Source organism: Grammomys surdaster, unplaced genomic scaffold (assembly GCF_004785775.1).
Source record: "Grammomys surdaster isolate TR1022 unplaced genomic scaffold, NIH_TR_1.0 343, whole genome shotgun sequence".
Lineage (NCBI taxonomy): Eukaryota > Metazoa > Chordata > Mammalia > Rodentia > Muridae > Grammomys > Grammomys surdaster.
The window spans coordinates 180,833-193,875 of NW_021604762.1; the positions used below are offsets into that span (position 1 = coordinate 180,833).

At 44.4% G+C, this 13,043-nt stretch overlaps 2 protein-coding genes across 2 annotated transcripts in view; one reads left to right on the forward strand and one right to left on the reverse strand.

Annotated features, from left to right (window-relative positions):
* Positions 1-2,033: 2,033 nt before the first annotated feature.
* Mrpl33 (mitochondrial ribosomal protein L33) lies at positions 2,034-10,274 on the forward strand. Its single transcript, XM_028779010.1, has 4 exons — positions 2,034-2,099; positions 2,666-2,684; positions 4,526-4,632; positions 10,007-10,274. The coding sequence occupies exons 1-4, from the start codon at positions 2,078-2,080 to the stop codon at positions 10,054-10,056; spliced, it is 198 nt and encodes a 65-aa protein (XP_028634843.1). The 5' UTR covers positions 2,034-2,077; the 3' UTR covers positions 10,057-10,274.
* A 1,374-nt stretch (positions 10,275-11,648) lies between these two features.
* Rbks (ribokinase) overlaps positions 11,649-13,043 on the reverse strand; it is a 77,951-nt gene continuing 76,556 nt past the window's right edge. The window contains exon 8 of the mRNA XM_028778964.1: positions 11,649-11,866. Within this exon, the coding sequence (XP_028634797.1) occupies positions 11,693-11,866 (174 nt within the window). The 3' untranslated portion in view covers positions 11,649-11,692. The remainder of the gene's footprint in view (positions 11,867-13,043) is intronic.

Consider the following 13,043-nt stretch of genomic DNA (forward strand, 5'->3'; position numbering starts at 1 on the left):
TTCCAGGTTACACCCTCAATAAGACTAGTGTCTCCTGGTTATTTCCCCAACAAACCTGCACCCCAGGTTACAAGCCTTGCCTAATGACCACCAATGCGGAGGGGAGCAGAAATTAAGTTTATGATATGACTCTAGCACCAGCCAATTATGTTGAAGGCCACAGTAGCTTTCCAATTAGATGCTTGTACACATACTGCTTGTGGTTTACTATAAAGCCTTGCCCTGATAGACATTCGGAGTTCCCCCACCACCCAAACCATCCTGTGTGACAGGGCCCAAGCTAGCTCGAATAAAGACCCTGCTGTGAGTGACATCAGATCGACTCCTGTCTGTTTTTTTGGGGATCACCAATATTTCCCTGGCACAACAGTGTGCCGTCAGGGCCCTCCCAGCATAGAGATCTAAATCCCATCACTAAGTGTGTGTCTACGAACATGAGACAGATGCTCTGTGTAACCCAGGACAAGGTGTGGGTTCTCCTTCCCTCCATCTGCTTCTCTGGGTGGAGATCAGAGTTAAACAGTGGTTCCCCTCTTCCCTCCACACTCCAGCTTCCAAAGAGGCTGTACTTGTTTTCCTTACCTAATCGCACCTTTCCTTTCTGGCTGCCTTTGCTGCTCTGCACTTTATAAGGCATAGAGGGCTCAATATGTAAGTTCAGGTGAAAAAGAAAAACCAAATCAGGAATTACATCTGTCTTAGTGACCATCTTAACCAGCTGCCAACACTGTCTTGGGTGTAAGTAACAGGAAGTAGATGCAGCTAATGGAGGAGAAAGTAATTGTCACCTTCACACCCATTCAAGCATTCAAGAGCCGGCTCACATGGTATCTCTTTTGTGTTCCTGTGTTATGTATGTGTGTACATGTGAACTGGTACTTGTGAACATATGTTCATGTGTGGAGGGCAGAGGTAAATGTTGCTTCCTCCCCACTCTATTTATTTATTTGTTTATTTATTTATTTATTTATTTAATGGAGGCAGGGTCTTTGCTGAACCTGGAACTCTCTGATTTAGCTAGACTAGCACTAAGTACATTCCTGCCATATTTGAAAAATTTAAAATACAACCTCTAGATTTTGAAGATTTGGGTTCAAGACCTAGACTTTGACCTAAAGACCTAAAGACCGGAGCAACCTTGGCCAAGTTAATCACTCTTTTGTTTTTTGTTTTTTTGGAGACAGGGTTTCTCTGTATAGCCCTGGCTGTCCTGGAACTCACTCTGTAGACCAGGCTGGCCTCAAACTCAGAAATCCACCTGCCTCTGCCTCCCAAGTGCTGGGATTAAAGGCGTGTGCCACCACTGCCCTGCAAGTTAATTGCTCTTATCCTCAGTTTCCTCACATGGAAATGGAAATACTATTATAGGCTTAACAGAGAAGACCACTTAAGACAATGATGATGAGGAGGAGGACGATGACGAAGACAACAACAGAGGGTAGAGAGATGATTGATCAGCCATTATGAATACATGTTGCTCTTGTAGCAGGGTTTGGTCCCCAGCACACACACAGTGGCTCACAACCATCCTAACACTCTGGTTCCAGGAGATTCTAAGCATGCTTCTGAACTTCTCAGGCACCAGGCACACAAGTGGTGCACAAACATGCATGGAACCAAAACACTCAGACACATTCAAATAAATTATAATATAGGGAGAATTATTATAAACACACAAATTAAGCAAAACAACAGTAAAATTAATAAAATCCTGCTTATTAATTAGGAGATGAAGTTACCAGTGAGGTCCCTGGTGTTGGAGGACTTAGGGCTACTTGCACAGGTGTAAAAAACTGATGGGTAAATGGTGGATCAGTGTCTACTGGGAAAGGCTGCAGGTTTTGAATCCAGGCAGATTTTGGTTTTGTGATATTTGGCAGTATTATCTTTTATATGGAGAGGGAGTCCTTCCCATAACACCACAAAATTCACTACCAGTAAAGCACGGAGTCAGAGACTGCCAGTACTCCGGGGGAGGGCGTGGCTTCTGTCCACTTCCTGAGTCTTCTACCGGAACCGGCACATGCCCCGGAAGCAGTTGTTGAACCGGTCTGGGTGAGATTAGGGGACGGACACCATGCTGCTTTCCGCCGTCTCTTGTAAGTCGTTCTGAGGCGGCGGCAGGGCCTGTGGCGTGGGGCCGAGGCGGTGACCCGCAGGTCCCGAGGTGGAGCCCGGCGGGGTGGAGGACCTGGCGCGGCGGCTGCCACCCCGCGGCGCGCCTTCGGGTCTGGTGAGGAGGCGGCGGCATCTCCGTCGCCCTCTGTGGCGGTGTCCCGAGGATGTCTTCTGGCAGCTGTGGTGTATTACCCCGCTGCCTGACTTCCTGATTAGAGTTCGTTTCCACCTCAGGCGACTTTGCTGCAGTTTGTAAAGTTCAAACAAGAGCCGTGTTGCGGTACAAATATTTACACCATAGAAGGGTGGGAAAGGGACAGACAGTACTTAAGATGTTAAGGTGACAGACAGTTGCATTGATTATACCCACCCCCCAAAATCCAAAGTTGTGTGGGTTTGACTGATATCCAGGAAAAAGCTATTTTAGTGTAAGCAGGGTAAATTTTAAAAGTGTTTTTTGGTTATTACTAATGTTGATAAGCACTTAAGTAAAAAAAAAATAATAAAAATCTTTTTTTTTTCCTTCCAACCTTTACACACATACAAGTTGCCAAGAGCAAGTCAAAGTAAGTAAAGATTTTTGTTTTATTTAGAATATGCTTATTACTGTTGGGATCGGTCCGGTGTTTGGTTTTGCTCTCCCAAAGGTTGACTTGCGGTTATTTATTTGTTAATCGTTATGTTGATGTGAACACCTTGGGAAAACCGTCCAGACGTACCTGCCTTTGATGGTGCTACCATTCGACAGTTCTGCCCTGGGTTGCAGATAGATAAGCTGAAAATGCATCTACTATACTGAAACCACAGAACACAGCTTAGCAACTCATACCTTGGTGGCTGGTGGGAAGCTGAGGTACCCATTACTGGGGTGGGGGGGGGCGGGGAGCACAGCTGGCAATCTGGCAAAGCCGTGCACTCACACTGGTAAATTAGGCTGTAAGTTGAGGACTGTGCTGTCCCCCTCCTGTCCCTGGGAGGGACTCCAGGGAGTATTCACAGCCTTTGTGTAAAGGCTTTGCTTCCTGTCTCACCTCAGGATCTATCAGTTCATTGCTTTACTCCTAAACAAGCCGTCAGGCTAGTGATCTGCTTGGCTCTACCGTCAGAGCCATTTACCTGGAGTCTTCTGCAGGAATGAATCTATAGATGAGCTCTGATGAAAACCTAGAGCCTGTTTATAGAAGTCTATGTCTAAGTATTAGCAAGGTTGCAGAACTAAACATTAGACAGCTGGAACCGAGAGGCTAGACCTGTGCCTTGCCTTTCCCTGTGTGCCAGTTCATCTGTTTCATAATTTTAGCCCCTAAAAGATGCAGACTTGGTTTTATGCTTCTTGTAGGGCGCCTCACAGGGTAAGTACCCCATAGAGATTTGTTGAATCTTTGTGAATGAATGAATAAATATGTTAATTACACCTCCCCCCCCCCCAGTACTGGGGATTGGACCTAGGACCATGCTGGGCAAAAGCTCTCTCCCTGAATTCTCTTTAGCCCTCATATCTGTTTTTCTAAGTTTTCAGACAAGGCCTCAATGAGTTGCCCAGGCTGGCCTTGAACTTGTGAACTTCCTCCTCCAGCCTCCTGAATGGTTAGGATTGTTGGCCTGCACCACGAGTCCTGGCATCATTGTCTTTTTTGTCTCATCAACAAATTCTGTGGTCCTCAGGGGAGTAATGTGGTCTTCTTGCCTTTATTTTGTGCTTTGAGACAGGATCTCAGTCTGTAGTCCAGGTTGGTCTTCAAGGTAATCCTCCCGTCTCAGCCTTCAGAGAGCTGGGATTATAGAGCCTCCATGCCTGGTTGTAATTAATATGGTTTCAAGTGCTTTAGATAGATTTTGGAATGGCATAAGGAATGTCTTGTGTGTGGAGGCAAAGACGACACACACATATGAGAAAGTAACAGCACAGGCATTCAAAGGTCAGGGAGATTAAGTTTGCTGGTTTGGATGACTAATTTAAATGAAATATGAAGGTGCCCAGGGCCTGTACATTATTTTGTCCCTTCCTGCTATCAGTCATTTGGAAGATCAGCTCTCCTGAGGCAGCCATCCTCAGGGTTGCCTTACTGTGACTACCATCATACTGTATATTCTCCCACCAGCTCTCTGATCCTTGTGAGAGATGTCCTCAGAGGCTCCTTCTGATTTGGCTTCATCACTCCCACTGTTTTGGCAAGGCACTTGCCAAACACGGAGTCACTCTAGGAGTGTCACGGAGTCACTCTAGGTGACCTTGGGATTTAGAGCTATTGAAATAGTTTTATGGGAAATGTAGACTGTCAAGGCACGGACCCCTCTTAGGGCCGAGTAATATGACCACTATGACTTCATAGCAAAATGTTCTCTGTGTTCTTGGCAGCCTACCTAATGTGTTTTGAGCTTGTGACAGTGTACTTTTTGATTTTAGAACTATTCTGGTGAAATTGGTGAGCCAAGCTGGGACAGGTTTCTCCTTCAACCACAAGAGAAGCCGACTTCGAGAGAAGCTGACCCTTCTGCACTATGATCCAATAGGTAAGGCTCAGAAGTGACGTCACGGCAACTCTTGTTCTAAGGACCTTATATCTTCTTTCCAAATGAATGTCTCTGGGGATTTTTGTGGCCCCCTTGGAATTGTGACATTCATTCAGTGATATGTACTGAATGTTACTATGGTGCTAGCTAGCTGCTATGTCAGGTGTGGGTACACTAGGACACAAGAGCTTTGAGAGGGTGGGAGGAAGTGAGAAGTGAGCTCGTGGTAAGTAAGTGCTGTGACGTCCTGTAATCCCATCGGGACGTTGGAGAGGTACTTGAGCTGGGATAGTCAGGCAGAGGCTCTAAGAAGGGTTAGTTACAGTGAAGGTAGGAAATCAGCTGTCTGAAGAATAGGCAGTAGCCTTCTGTGAAGGGGGGGTGGTCTGACAGTGGCAAGTCACAGGGTTCACATTTGAGTTAAACAAGTAGAGAGTATGTTGGTACATTGGGGTAGGACATTTGGGTTTCTATCATGCTTTCTACCAAAAATGCCATAATAAAGAGTAACTTTAATTTTGGCTTGGAGACAGACATACTTTGGCTGATGAGATGGCTCGGCAGATGAAGGCCAGTGAGCCTGGTGACCTGAGTATCATCACTGCAGCCTACATAGTAGGAGAGAGTTTTACACTGCAGGTTGTTGTGATCCACGCACGTGCCTCTTCCACATACACTCACAATAGATAAATGCTGTCAATTAAATAGAGACATGTCCCAAAGGCTATGTGTCCACTCACAAACCCAGCCCTGCTGGTGCATGCCCACTCTCTGCTGAATTTGTGGACTTGGCAAAATAAGCCAACAGGTGTTTTATTTTAGAGTTTTTGCTTTGTTTTGTCTTTCTGCTCACTTTAGTTGCCTCCTAGTAAGATAAAGGCTGTATGAAGAGGCATTAAAAACAAAACCCTCAAGCTCAGTTGTCAGCTTAAAATTGTTCAAATTCCATTTTGTAATAGAAATAAAATTCCCTACTGTTTTTATGATATTCATATTTCTGTACATTTAATACTGTAATAAAAAGGGAATTCCAGTCTTAGACCTGAAGACTAGAACTCCAAATTTCAGGAAGATTCCTCTATGGTGGAGAAATTACTGGAATGAAGAGGTTTGATACTGGATTGGTGTTCTCTTCCGTTCTGATTTCCTTGTATTAACTGGTAAAAAAGTGCAGAGAATGATACTAATTTTAATATGCTAATATTTTACTGCTATTTCAGCTCCTTTAGAGTTTACTTTTAGGAATCCACCACTGTTGATAAGTGTTTATTAACTAGTTGTGAGAGTTTAAATGTGCTAGAATTTCATCCTTAATGTGGAGGACCTTTCGAGAAGTTAGGATTACGATTTGTCACTGGGAAAGGGTGCACCCTGAGCATCTTAGATAATCACAAGTTCGTATGTTAGCTTCCTGTGTGTGACTAGGTTCTCTAAGAAATGTTGGTAGCAGATGTCTTTTTTGAAGAATAGGATGTCCCATGGTCGGCAGTACCTGGCTTCCTTCTGGGGAACACCCTGTAGAGTTGTCATGAAATTGAAGATGTTTGCCTTGGGGCTGGCTTTGCTCAGGATTCCAGAGGATGTAGCCTGTTCCTATCATTTTATTGCAGTGACTAGCGTTAGTTAGAGGATAATGTTAGTCTCTTATGAAGCAAATCAGGGATGAAACACAGAAGGATTCCTAGTCAGTCGAACGTTTCACAGACTGCTCTGAGGTAACAACTGGCTACGTCTGCATGTAGTCTCCATTTTATGTGTGAGTGTTTTCCCTGCATGTATGTATGTGCACCTGTATTGCTTGTATTACCCATGACGAGCTATGGATGGTCATGAACCACTGTCTGGGTGCTGGGAAGTTGAATCTGGGTCCCCTGAACACACACTCTTACTCCCTTAGCCATCTCTCCAACCCCACCTCCTGTCTTTAGATTTACTTTCCTCATATAAAACTAGATGCCAAGGAGGAAGGATTAAAGGCTGAGGCACAAGAGTATTAAATCTTGTTTATCATAAAGAGAACAAAGAGTTGTCAGTTTTAATTCTGTGGATCACTAAACAAGGCAATATAGACTTTAATTGGAACAGAATAGATTTAGGTTAGCTGTAGGGAAAGAACTTGACAGATTCATTCTTCTATGAATTAAACAGCAAATATTTTGACTGAAAATTACATTATGTTTAGTGTTGTGGATAGCAGAGTGTCATTTCAACTCAGCTCACATGAGTGCTCACTGTTTATCTGGCAGCAGCTTTGAGGGAATGTTTGTCTTCAGGAAGGAAACAGAGGAGAGGGGCTCAGGGCTGATGCATAGTGGAACCACACTCCTTCCTTCCCTTGGCTGGGTCTGGCATCCAGAAGCTTAAGCACCCTTTAATATTGAGCTGCACCCCTAGCTCCTTGGAGTCAGTGTTAGAACCCAGCTCTTCTGGCTGTTTCTAGTACTTGGGGCCATTTATATTCTTGATATTAGTTTTTTGTTTTTAATACATTTTAAATTGAAATATAATTATGTCACCTTCCTCCAGCCTCCAGTCCTTCTCAGCCACACTCCACCGAACCCCTCTGATGTCCTCTCCAAGATCATAGCCTCTTTTCTTTGACTCTTATTGTTATGTGTATAGGTATGTATGCACACAGTAGGTCTGACTGTTCTACAGTGGACAGTCAGTAAGGGACGTACCCCTGGGAGAGGCTAACTCTCCCAGCGGTCATTAGCTGTGTGTAGTTCTTTGTCTAGAGTGACACTCGATGAGATTTTCCCCCTTCCATGTTAACATGCCACTGATACTTGTGTTGTTCGGACTTGTTTCTAGGACAGACTTTACATCAGACTTCTTGGTATTCTGGCTCTTAAACCATTCCGTCCCCTCTTCCTCGATGTTGGAGCTGTGTTGTAGATGTATCTGTTGGGGCTGGGCTCCCATGATCTGTTGATGTCTGTGCTGTGTCCAGTTGTGGTTTTCTGTGATGGTCTCCATTTGCTGTAAGAGAAGCTTCTTTGGTGAGGGATAGTAGCTACATTTACCCAGGAAAGGTGGCTTGAGCACCTTTCTGATACTTGTTTAAAATCAGGACCTTGGCTGGGGATATGGCTCAGTGGTTGAGTGTTTTATATGTACAAAGTTCTAAGTCATTCCCTAGAACTGCCCCCCACCCCCGACAAACCAGATTAAAAACCCTAAAATAGTAAAATAGAACAGTCTGGATTCTCCTCTAGTCAGCATTTGGAGTCCACTATCATTCTTTCTTCTGCCTCTTAGCTATTGGTATGCACTTTGTTTTTCAGTACTGGGATAAAACCTGGTGCTTGGCACACAGTGGGCAAGTGCTGTCTGCCGCTGTAGCCCGAGCTCTGCATCCGTTTCAGTGAATCCAAATGTTGCTGTTCTTGATGGACCAAGCTTTGATTTCTCAATGAAGTCTTACTTTTTTGTCTTTTCTTTTTCTTTATTTTGCCTCAGGTCTCACTGTGTGTTCTTGGCTTGCTTGGGACTCACGGAGATCCACCTGTTTTGGTCTTCCATGCCCAGCCAGTTTCTGTGTTTATTGGGGGTGTGGGAGTGTGTGCAAGCCGGTCAGGGTGTTACCATGTGGCTGTGAACTTGAAATCCTCCGTCCTCTGCCTTCTGAGTGCTGGGATTACAAGCATTTGCCACATTTGGTCTGATTTCTAGGTTCGTAAGAGCTTTATTGGATTTTCTCATGCTCATCTTATGATTCACTGGTGTATGAAATCATAGTTTCCTTACAAACTCTGCAGTGCCTGTCACAGTTCTGTGCACTAAATTCTTAATTACAGGGATTAATGCAGAGGATAAAGGGAATTTTAATACATAAGGCCTTGTTCTGTTAGTTGTTGTGTTTTGAGACAGAGTCTCTCTCTGTATCACAGTCTAGCCTGGAACTTGGGATGTAGACCAGTCTGGCCTTGCACACACCGAGGTTCACTTTCCTCTGCCTCCCAGGCACTGGGATTAAAGGTCTGTGCAAGCTGACCAGCTTGAAGCCTTGCTCTAATAACCAGAGGTTCTAGATGTGGTCGTTTAAATGCTCCTGATTGCCTCTCAGCAAGTGCAAACATTCCCTCATGTCTTTCATGATTCCAAGTATGTGAAAAATACCCCGTATACCTGTATTTTATTAATTTAGTGGTACATTTCTCTTGAGTGGTTAATGGTTCTTAAATTCTCATGAATTCCACCTAGAGAATGGTTAAAAAATAGTGGAATTCCTGCTGCTGAACAGGAAGTAGGATGGAGGTGAGAGACACGCAGTGTATTTGATGTTTTCTCTTTTCATTATTTGTAGGGGTGATTTGGCTACATGTATGTCTGTGTGACACTAGTGTGCCCTGTGCTTGCAAAGGATGTCAGAGCTCCTGGAACTTGAGTTATGGGTGGTTGTTAGCCAGCACATGGGTGCTAGGAGCTGAACCTGGGTCTCTTTGAAAGGCAACCAGTGCTCTTACCAGCCATCTTTTCAGCCTACCGCGATATGTTTTAAATAAGCTTCCTAGCTAATTCTTAATCGTGGCTTGGAAATTTAATGTGAGATGTATCCATTTTCATTGTAGAAGAGAAAACAAAGCTGAAGTGTCTGTATGATCAGGGACATTGAAGAGCTATGAGGTCACACAGTCCTTTGGCCTCCTGGGTTTCCTTTGTGTGTCTTGTTTTTGTGGCAAAGAAGAATCAGGTCATGTAGGGTGTGTGTGTCTGTGTCTGTGTGTATGTCTGTGTGTGTGTGTGTGTGTGTGTGTGTGTCTGTGTTGGCTGGAGACTGATGGCAGATAAAAGGACACTCAGGACTCTATGAGAGCCTCCTTTCCCAGCATCTTACTCCACTCTGTTGCTAAGGCAATAGCTTTTTTCAGTAAATCTATATACTGAGGTTTTGCTATGCTGCCTCATTGCCTGTCTGCACCATTCCTGTTTGGGTGTGAAGCCATCTCTAGATGGTGGAGGTTCTGTGGTTTGCTTCCTTTCTGACTGCCGTTCCTCTGTGACTGCAGCTCTCACTGCTGCTCTGGAGCCCAGTGCACAGCGGATCTTGCTTACCCATTATGACATGGGGTCCAAGTCACTGTTTGCCATGTTTGTCTCAGTATCTCACACTGATTGAAGTCATGACTTTGTAGCATGTCGAGGATACTGCTGGTTGGCTGAGTGACCCCTCTCTTGGCTTCTTACCTATTTCTTTTTGTCTTCTCTGGCCTCTGAGATAGAGAAGCTGGGTTTGCAGATGCGCTTTTCCTCATGTCAGAGGGAAAAAAATGAGAGAAGAGGATAGAGGCCTCAGGGTATAATGTATATTTTAATAGAAATGATGATGGTTCCTATTTTCCTCCTACATTTCCTTTTTCTTGCTTCACAGTGAACAAAAAAGTTCTCTTTGTGGAACAGAAAAAAATACGCTCCCTCTGAGTAGTGGACTGAAAATGAATTTGATTCATAAATGAGAAGACCGAGGGTGAGGCTCCGTTCCGAACTCTGCCATGTGCAATGAAGACGAGAAAACTGCGGCGGCATGGCCTTGGGGATGTGAAGGGACAGTGCAGAGAAAGAGAGCCCTTCATCACAGAGACCACTAGTTATCTCTCTGGATGCTTTATAAGCCTTAATAAAAAAATATCGAAATAGCCTGTTCTCTTGTCTCTTAGAGTATTTCCCTCTGCCATTTGAAGTGTAAAAACCAACCACCTAACCAGGAAATAACTATTGTCTTACATAAGGACGCCATTTCCATAGTGAGGCTTGGGCAAGAGTTCCTAGGCTGCTCCCTGTGCCTCTGCAGGAGAGTGCTCCAGGCAAGAGAGCAGGCAGCTGAGAGAAGAAAACATCTGTTTTGGTTTGTGTGTGTGTCCTTAGGAACAGTCATTGGTCCATATTCTCACATAGCTCAACAGAGCCATAAATGCGGTGTCTTTTCGTTTTGAGTTTTGAGAGAAGCAAGGTCTCTTTTGGGTATTGTGGGCTGTTGTGGACCTTACTGTGTAGCCCAGACTGGTCACAAGCTCTTAGGAGAACAGAGGACTTTTCTTTTACAACGAGAGGAGATGTAGTGTATTCCATCACACTGGGGCCATGGTGGTATCCCATAGCTAACTCTGACAGCCCTCATGTTCATATATGACTGCTGGCTTGCCTCATCCCCTTTCTCAGGCTGTTTTCCACGAGCTATCACAATTCCCCAGATTCCTCTATTTTTTTCTCAGATTTTTGGCTAAAACTGTATGCTTTTTTAGAATTCATAGTCCATATCCTACTTCATTTAAAATACCTGAGAAAATATAGCATCTCCCTTGGCCACAAAGAACCAGTGCTGTCCCAAAATAGCCCCTTCCCGAGGTCCAGTCTATGATTTTGGAGGAAACCAAGTCTTGAGAAACGGAATTGGATGAAAAGAGCACCACTTGCTGGCAGTTGGTTCTGTTCTACTCTTTGGGTCCCCAGGAGTCGAAGTCAGCCCAGCTGGCCAGCGCCTCTACCATTGTGCCATCTTCTTTTACTTTTCCTTTATTTTTGAGGCAGAATTTCATGTATTCTAGAGTGTCTTAAATGTGCTATGTAGCTGTGGATGATCTTGAACTTCTGACCCTCCTGCACCTACCTTCTAGGTGCTGGGATCAAGCCTGGGGTTTCATTCATACTAGGCAATCACTCTACACTTGAGCTACATCCCCAGTCCCCAAAACAAGTTAGACAACACAGGCTAAAGGTGAGTGACCATTAGCTCCTCAGAATGTGCTTGGGAGAGCCGGATGCTATTCCCTTTGCCTTTGAAACATTCTTTGCTCTGGCTGTAAACACTGCTGTCCACCCTGCTGTACAGTGTGCATTCAACACTAGACTTTGCTGCTCTCCAAACAGTGGAATCTAATTCTAGTTGGTGTTTTTTTGACTATGAAATAGCAAAGCATCACTAAGTCAAAGAAGGCTCGATAACTTCATAAATGAACATATTTATAAAGGAAGGGCATTCTCTAGTAATTGTGAGCTGGGTAGCCACACCCATGTGCATTTGATTTCCAGATTATATTTATTTAGGGGTTAGCAGTAGTCAAAATAGAGCAAGAGGAAGGTCCTTTTTGTATGGATAAGAGGACTGTGTTCCTGTGGCCTGGACACTCACTGCAGCGATAAGATTGGATCTCTTGAGCATTTCTTCCAAGGACAGAGTTGGGTAGTAAGCGAGGTAGAAGGCCAGTGCTCCAACAAAACTGTCCCCAGCACCCTGCAACGGAAGCACAGTTATGAAGATAAGCATGGAGCCAGACTGTGGTTCAGGGGGAGGGAATCTGCCTGGTCTTTGGGAGGCTCTAGGTTCAAGCTTTAGTACCCAAACCAAACCAGTCCTTTTAATTTGAGAACAGCTTCAGGAAAGAAGCAAAGGCCCTCCAGCCCAGCTTTGGTGACATCCAGATGTGGCACGTTCACCACAGCTGAGGAAATAATGGTATCAGTGAACTTTATACTTTATTTGGATCTTTCTAGTTTCTGCTCAGCATCCCATGCGGGATGGCATTTTACAGCTGTCCTCTTTTCTTCCATACCCATAGGTTATGACAGGAAAGTGTTTGATGACAGATTAGAGGTCAGCCACTTTGCAGACTGTCTCAGTTAGGATAGATAGGATCTCACTATGTAACCCAGGCTAGCCTCAGTCTCTCCAGTTTGGGATTATGTAAAAAGAAAAAAAAAAGAATTCTGTTTCTTTCTTCCTGAACCCTTGCTCCTGGAATGATGACTCGGAGACTAATTAGTTATTATTGACTACTGAGGCCGTAAGGTTTGGCTCATTCCGTGACTAGCTAGTAGCTTATTTAACCCATTTAAACTATACTATGTGCACCACTTGGCTAATTACCCCTCCTTCAGTCCTGGCCTGCTTCTTTCTTCATGTCTCCTCAGCATCTTAATGTCTCCCTGGAATCTCTCTTTGTGTCATCTGCCTATTTCCCAGAATCCTTCCTCTTCCTGCAAGTGTCCCACCTCCTATTTCCTGCCTCTGGTCATTGGCCATAGGCTTTTTTATTGACAGGTGATGCTCATCTAATAGTTTATTTTGTTGCCTATTCATCCCATCTTTGGCAGTTGGGTTCTTTCCAGCTGCTTCCTGTGTGTGTGTGTGTGTGTGTGTTACACTAGCTCCATCATTCTGTTTTTGCTTGCTTGCTTTCTGGGACAAGATGCCCTGGGCACATTTTGTATATTCCCTCTCTATCCCTAAAATTTGTCATGTTTCCATTAAAAATGCATGCCAAGAGTAGTGAGAGCCATTCAGATGCTATTCTCAAACCAGATACAGGGAGAAGCAACTTTCTTCCCATTTCCCAGGGTCTGTGTTTGAGAAGGTCACAGAGGAACGGAACTAGCACCCTACCATCATCATCAGCGCCTCCAGGGTGACA

Excerpts from the sequence above, each read along its gene's own strand:
- Mrpl33 (XM_028779010.1), top strand. The coding sequence starts at position 2,078 with ATGCTGCTTTCCGCCGTCTCTT. Across the intron at positions 4,633-10,006 it reads TCTGCACTATGATCCAATAG|TGAACAAAAAAGTTCTCTTT; the intron begins GTAAGGCTCAGA and ends CTTGCTTCACAG.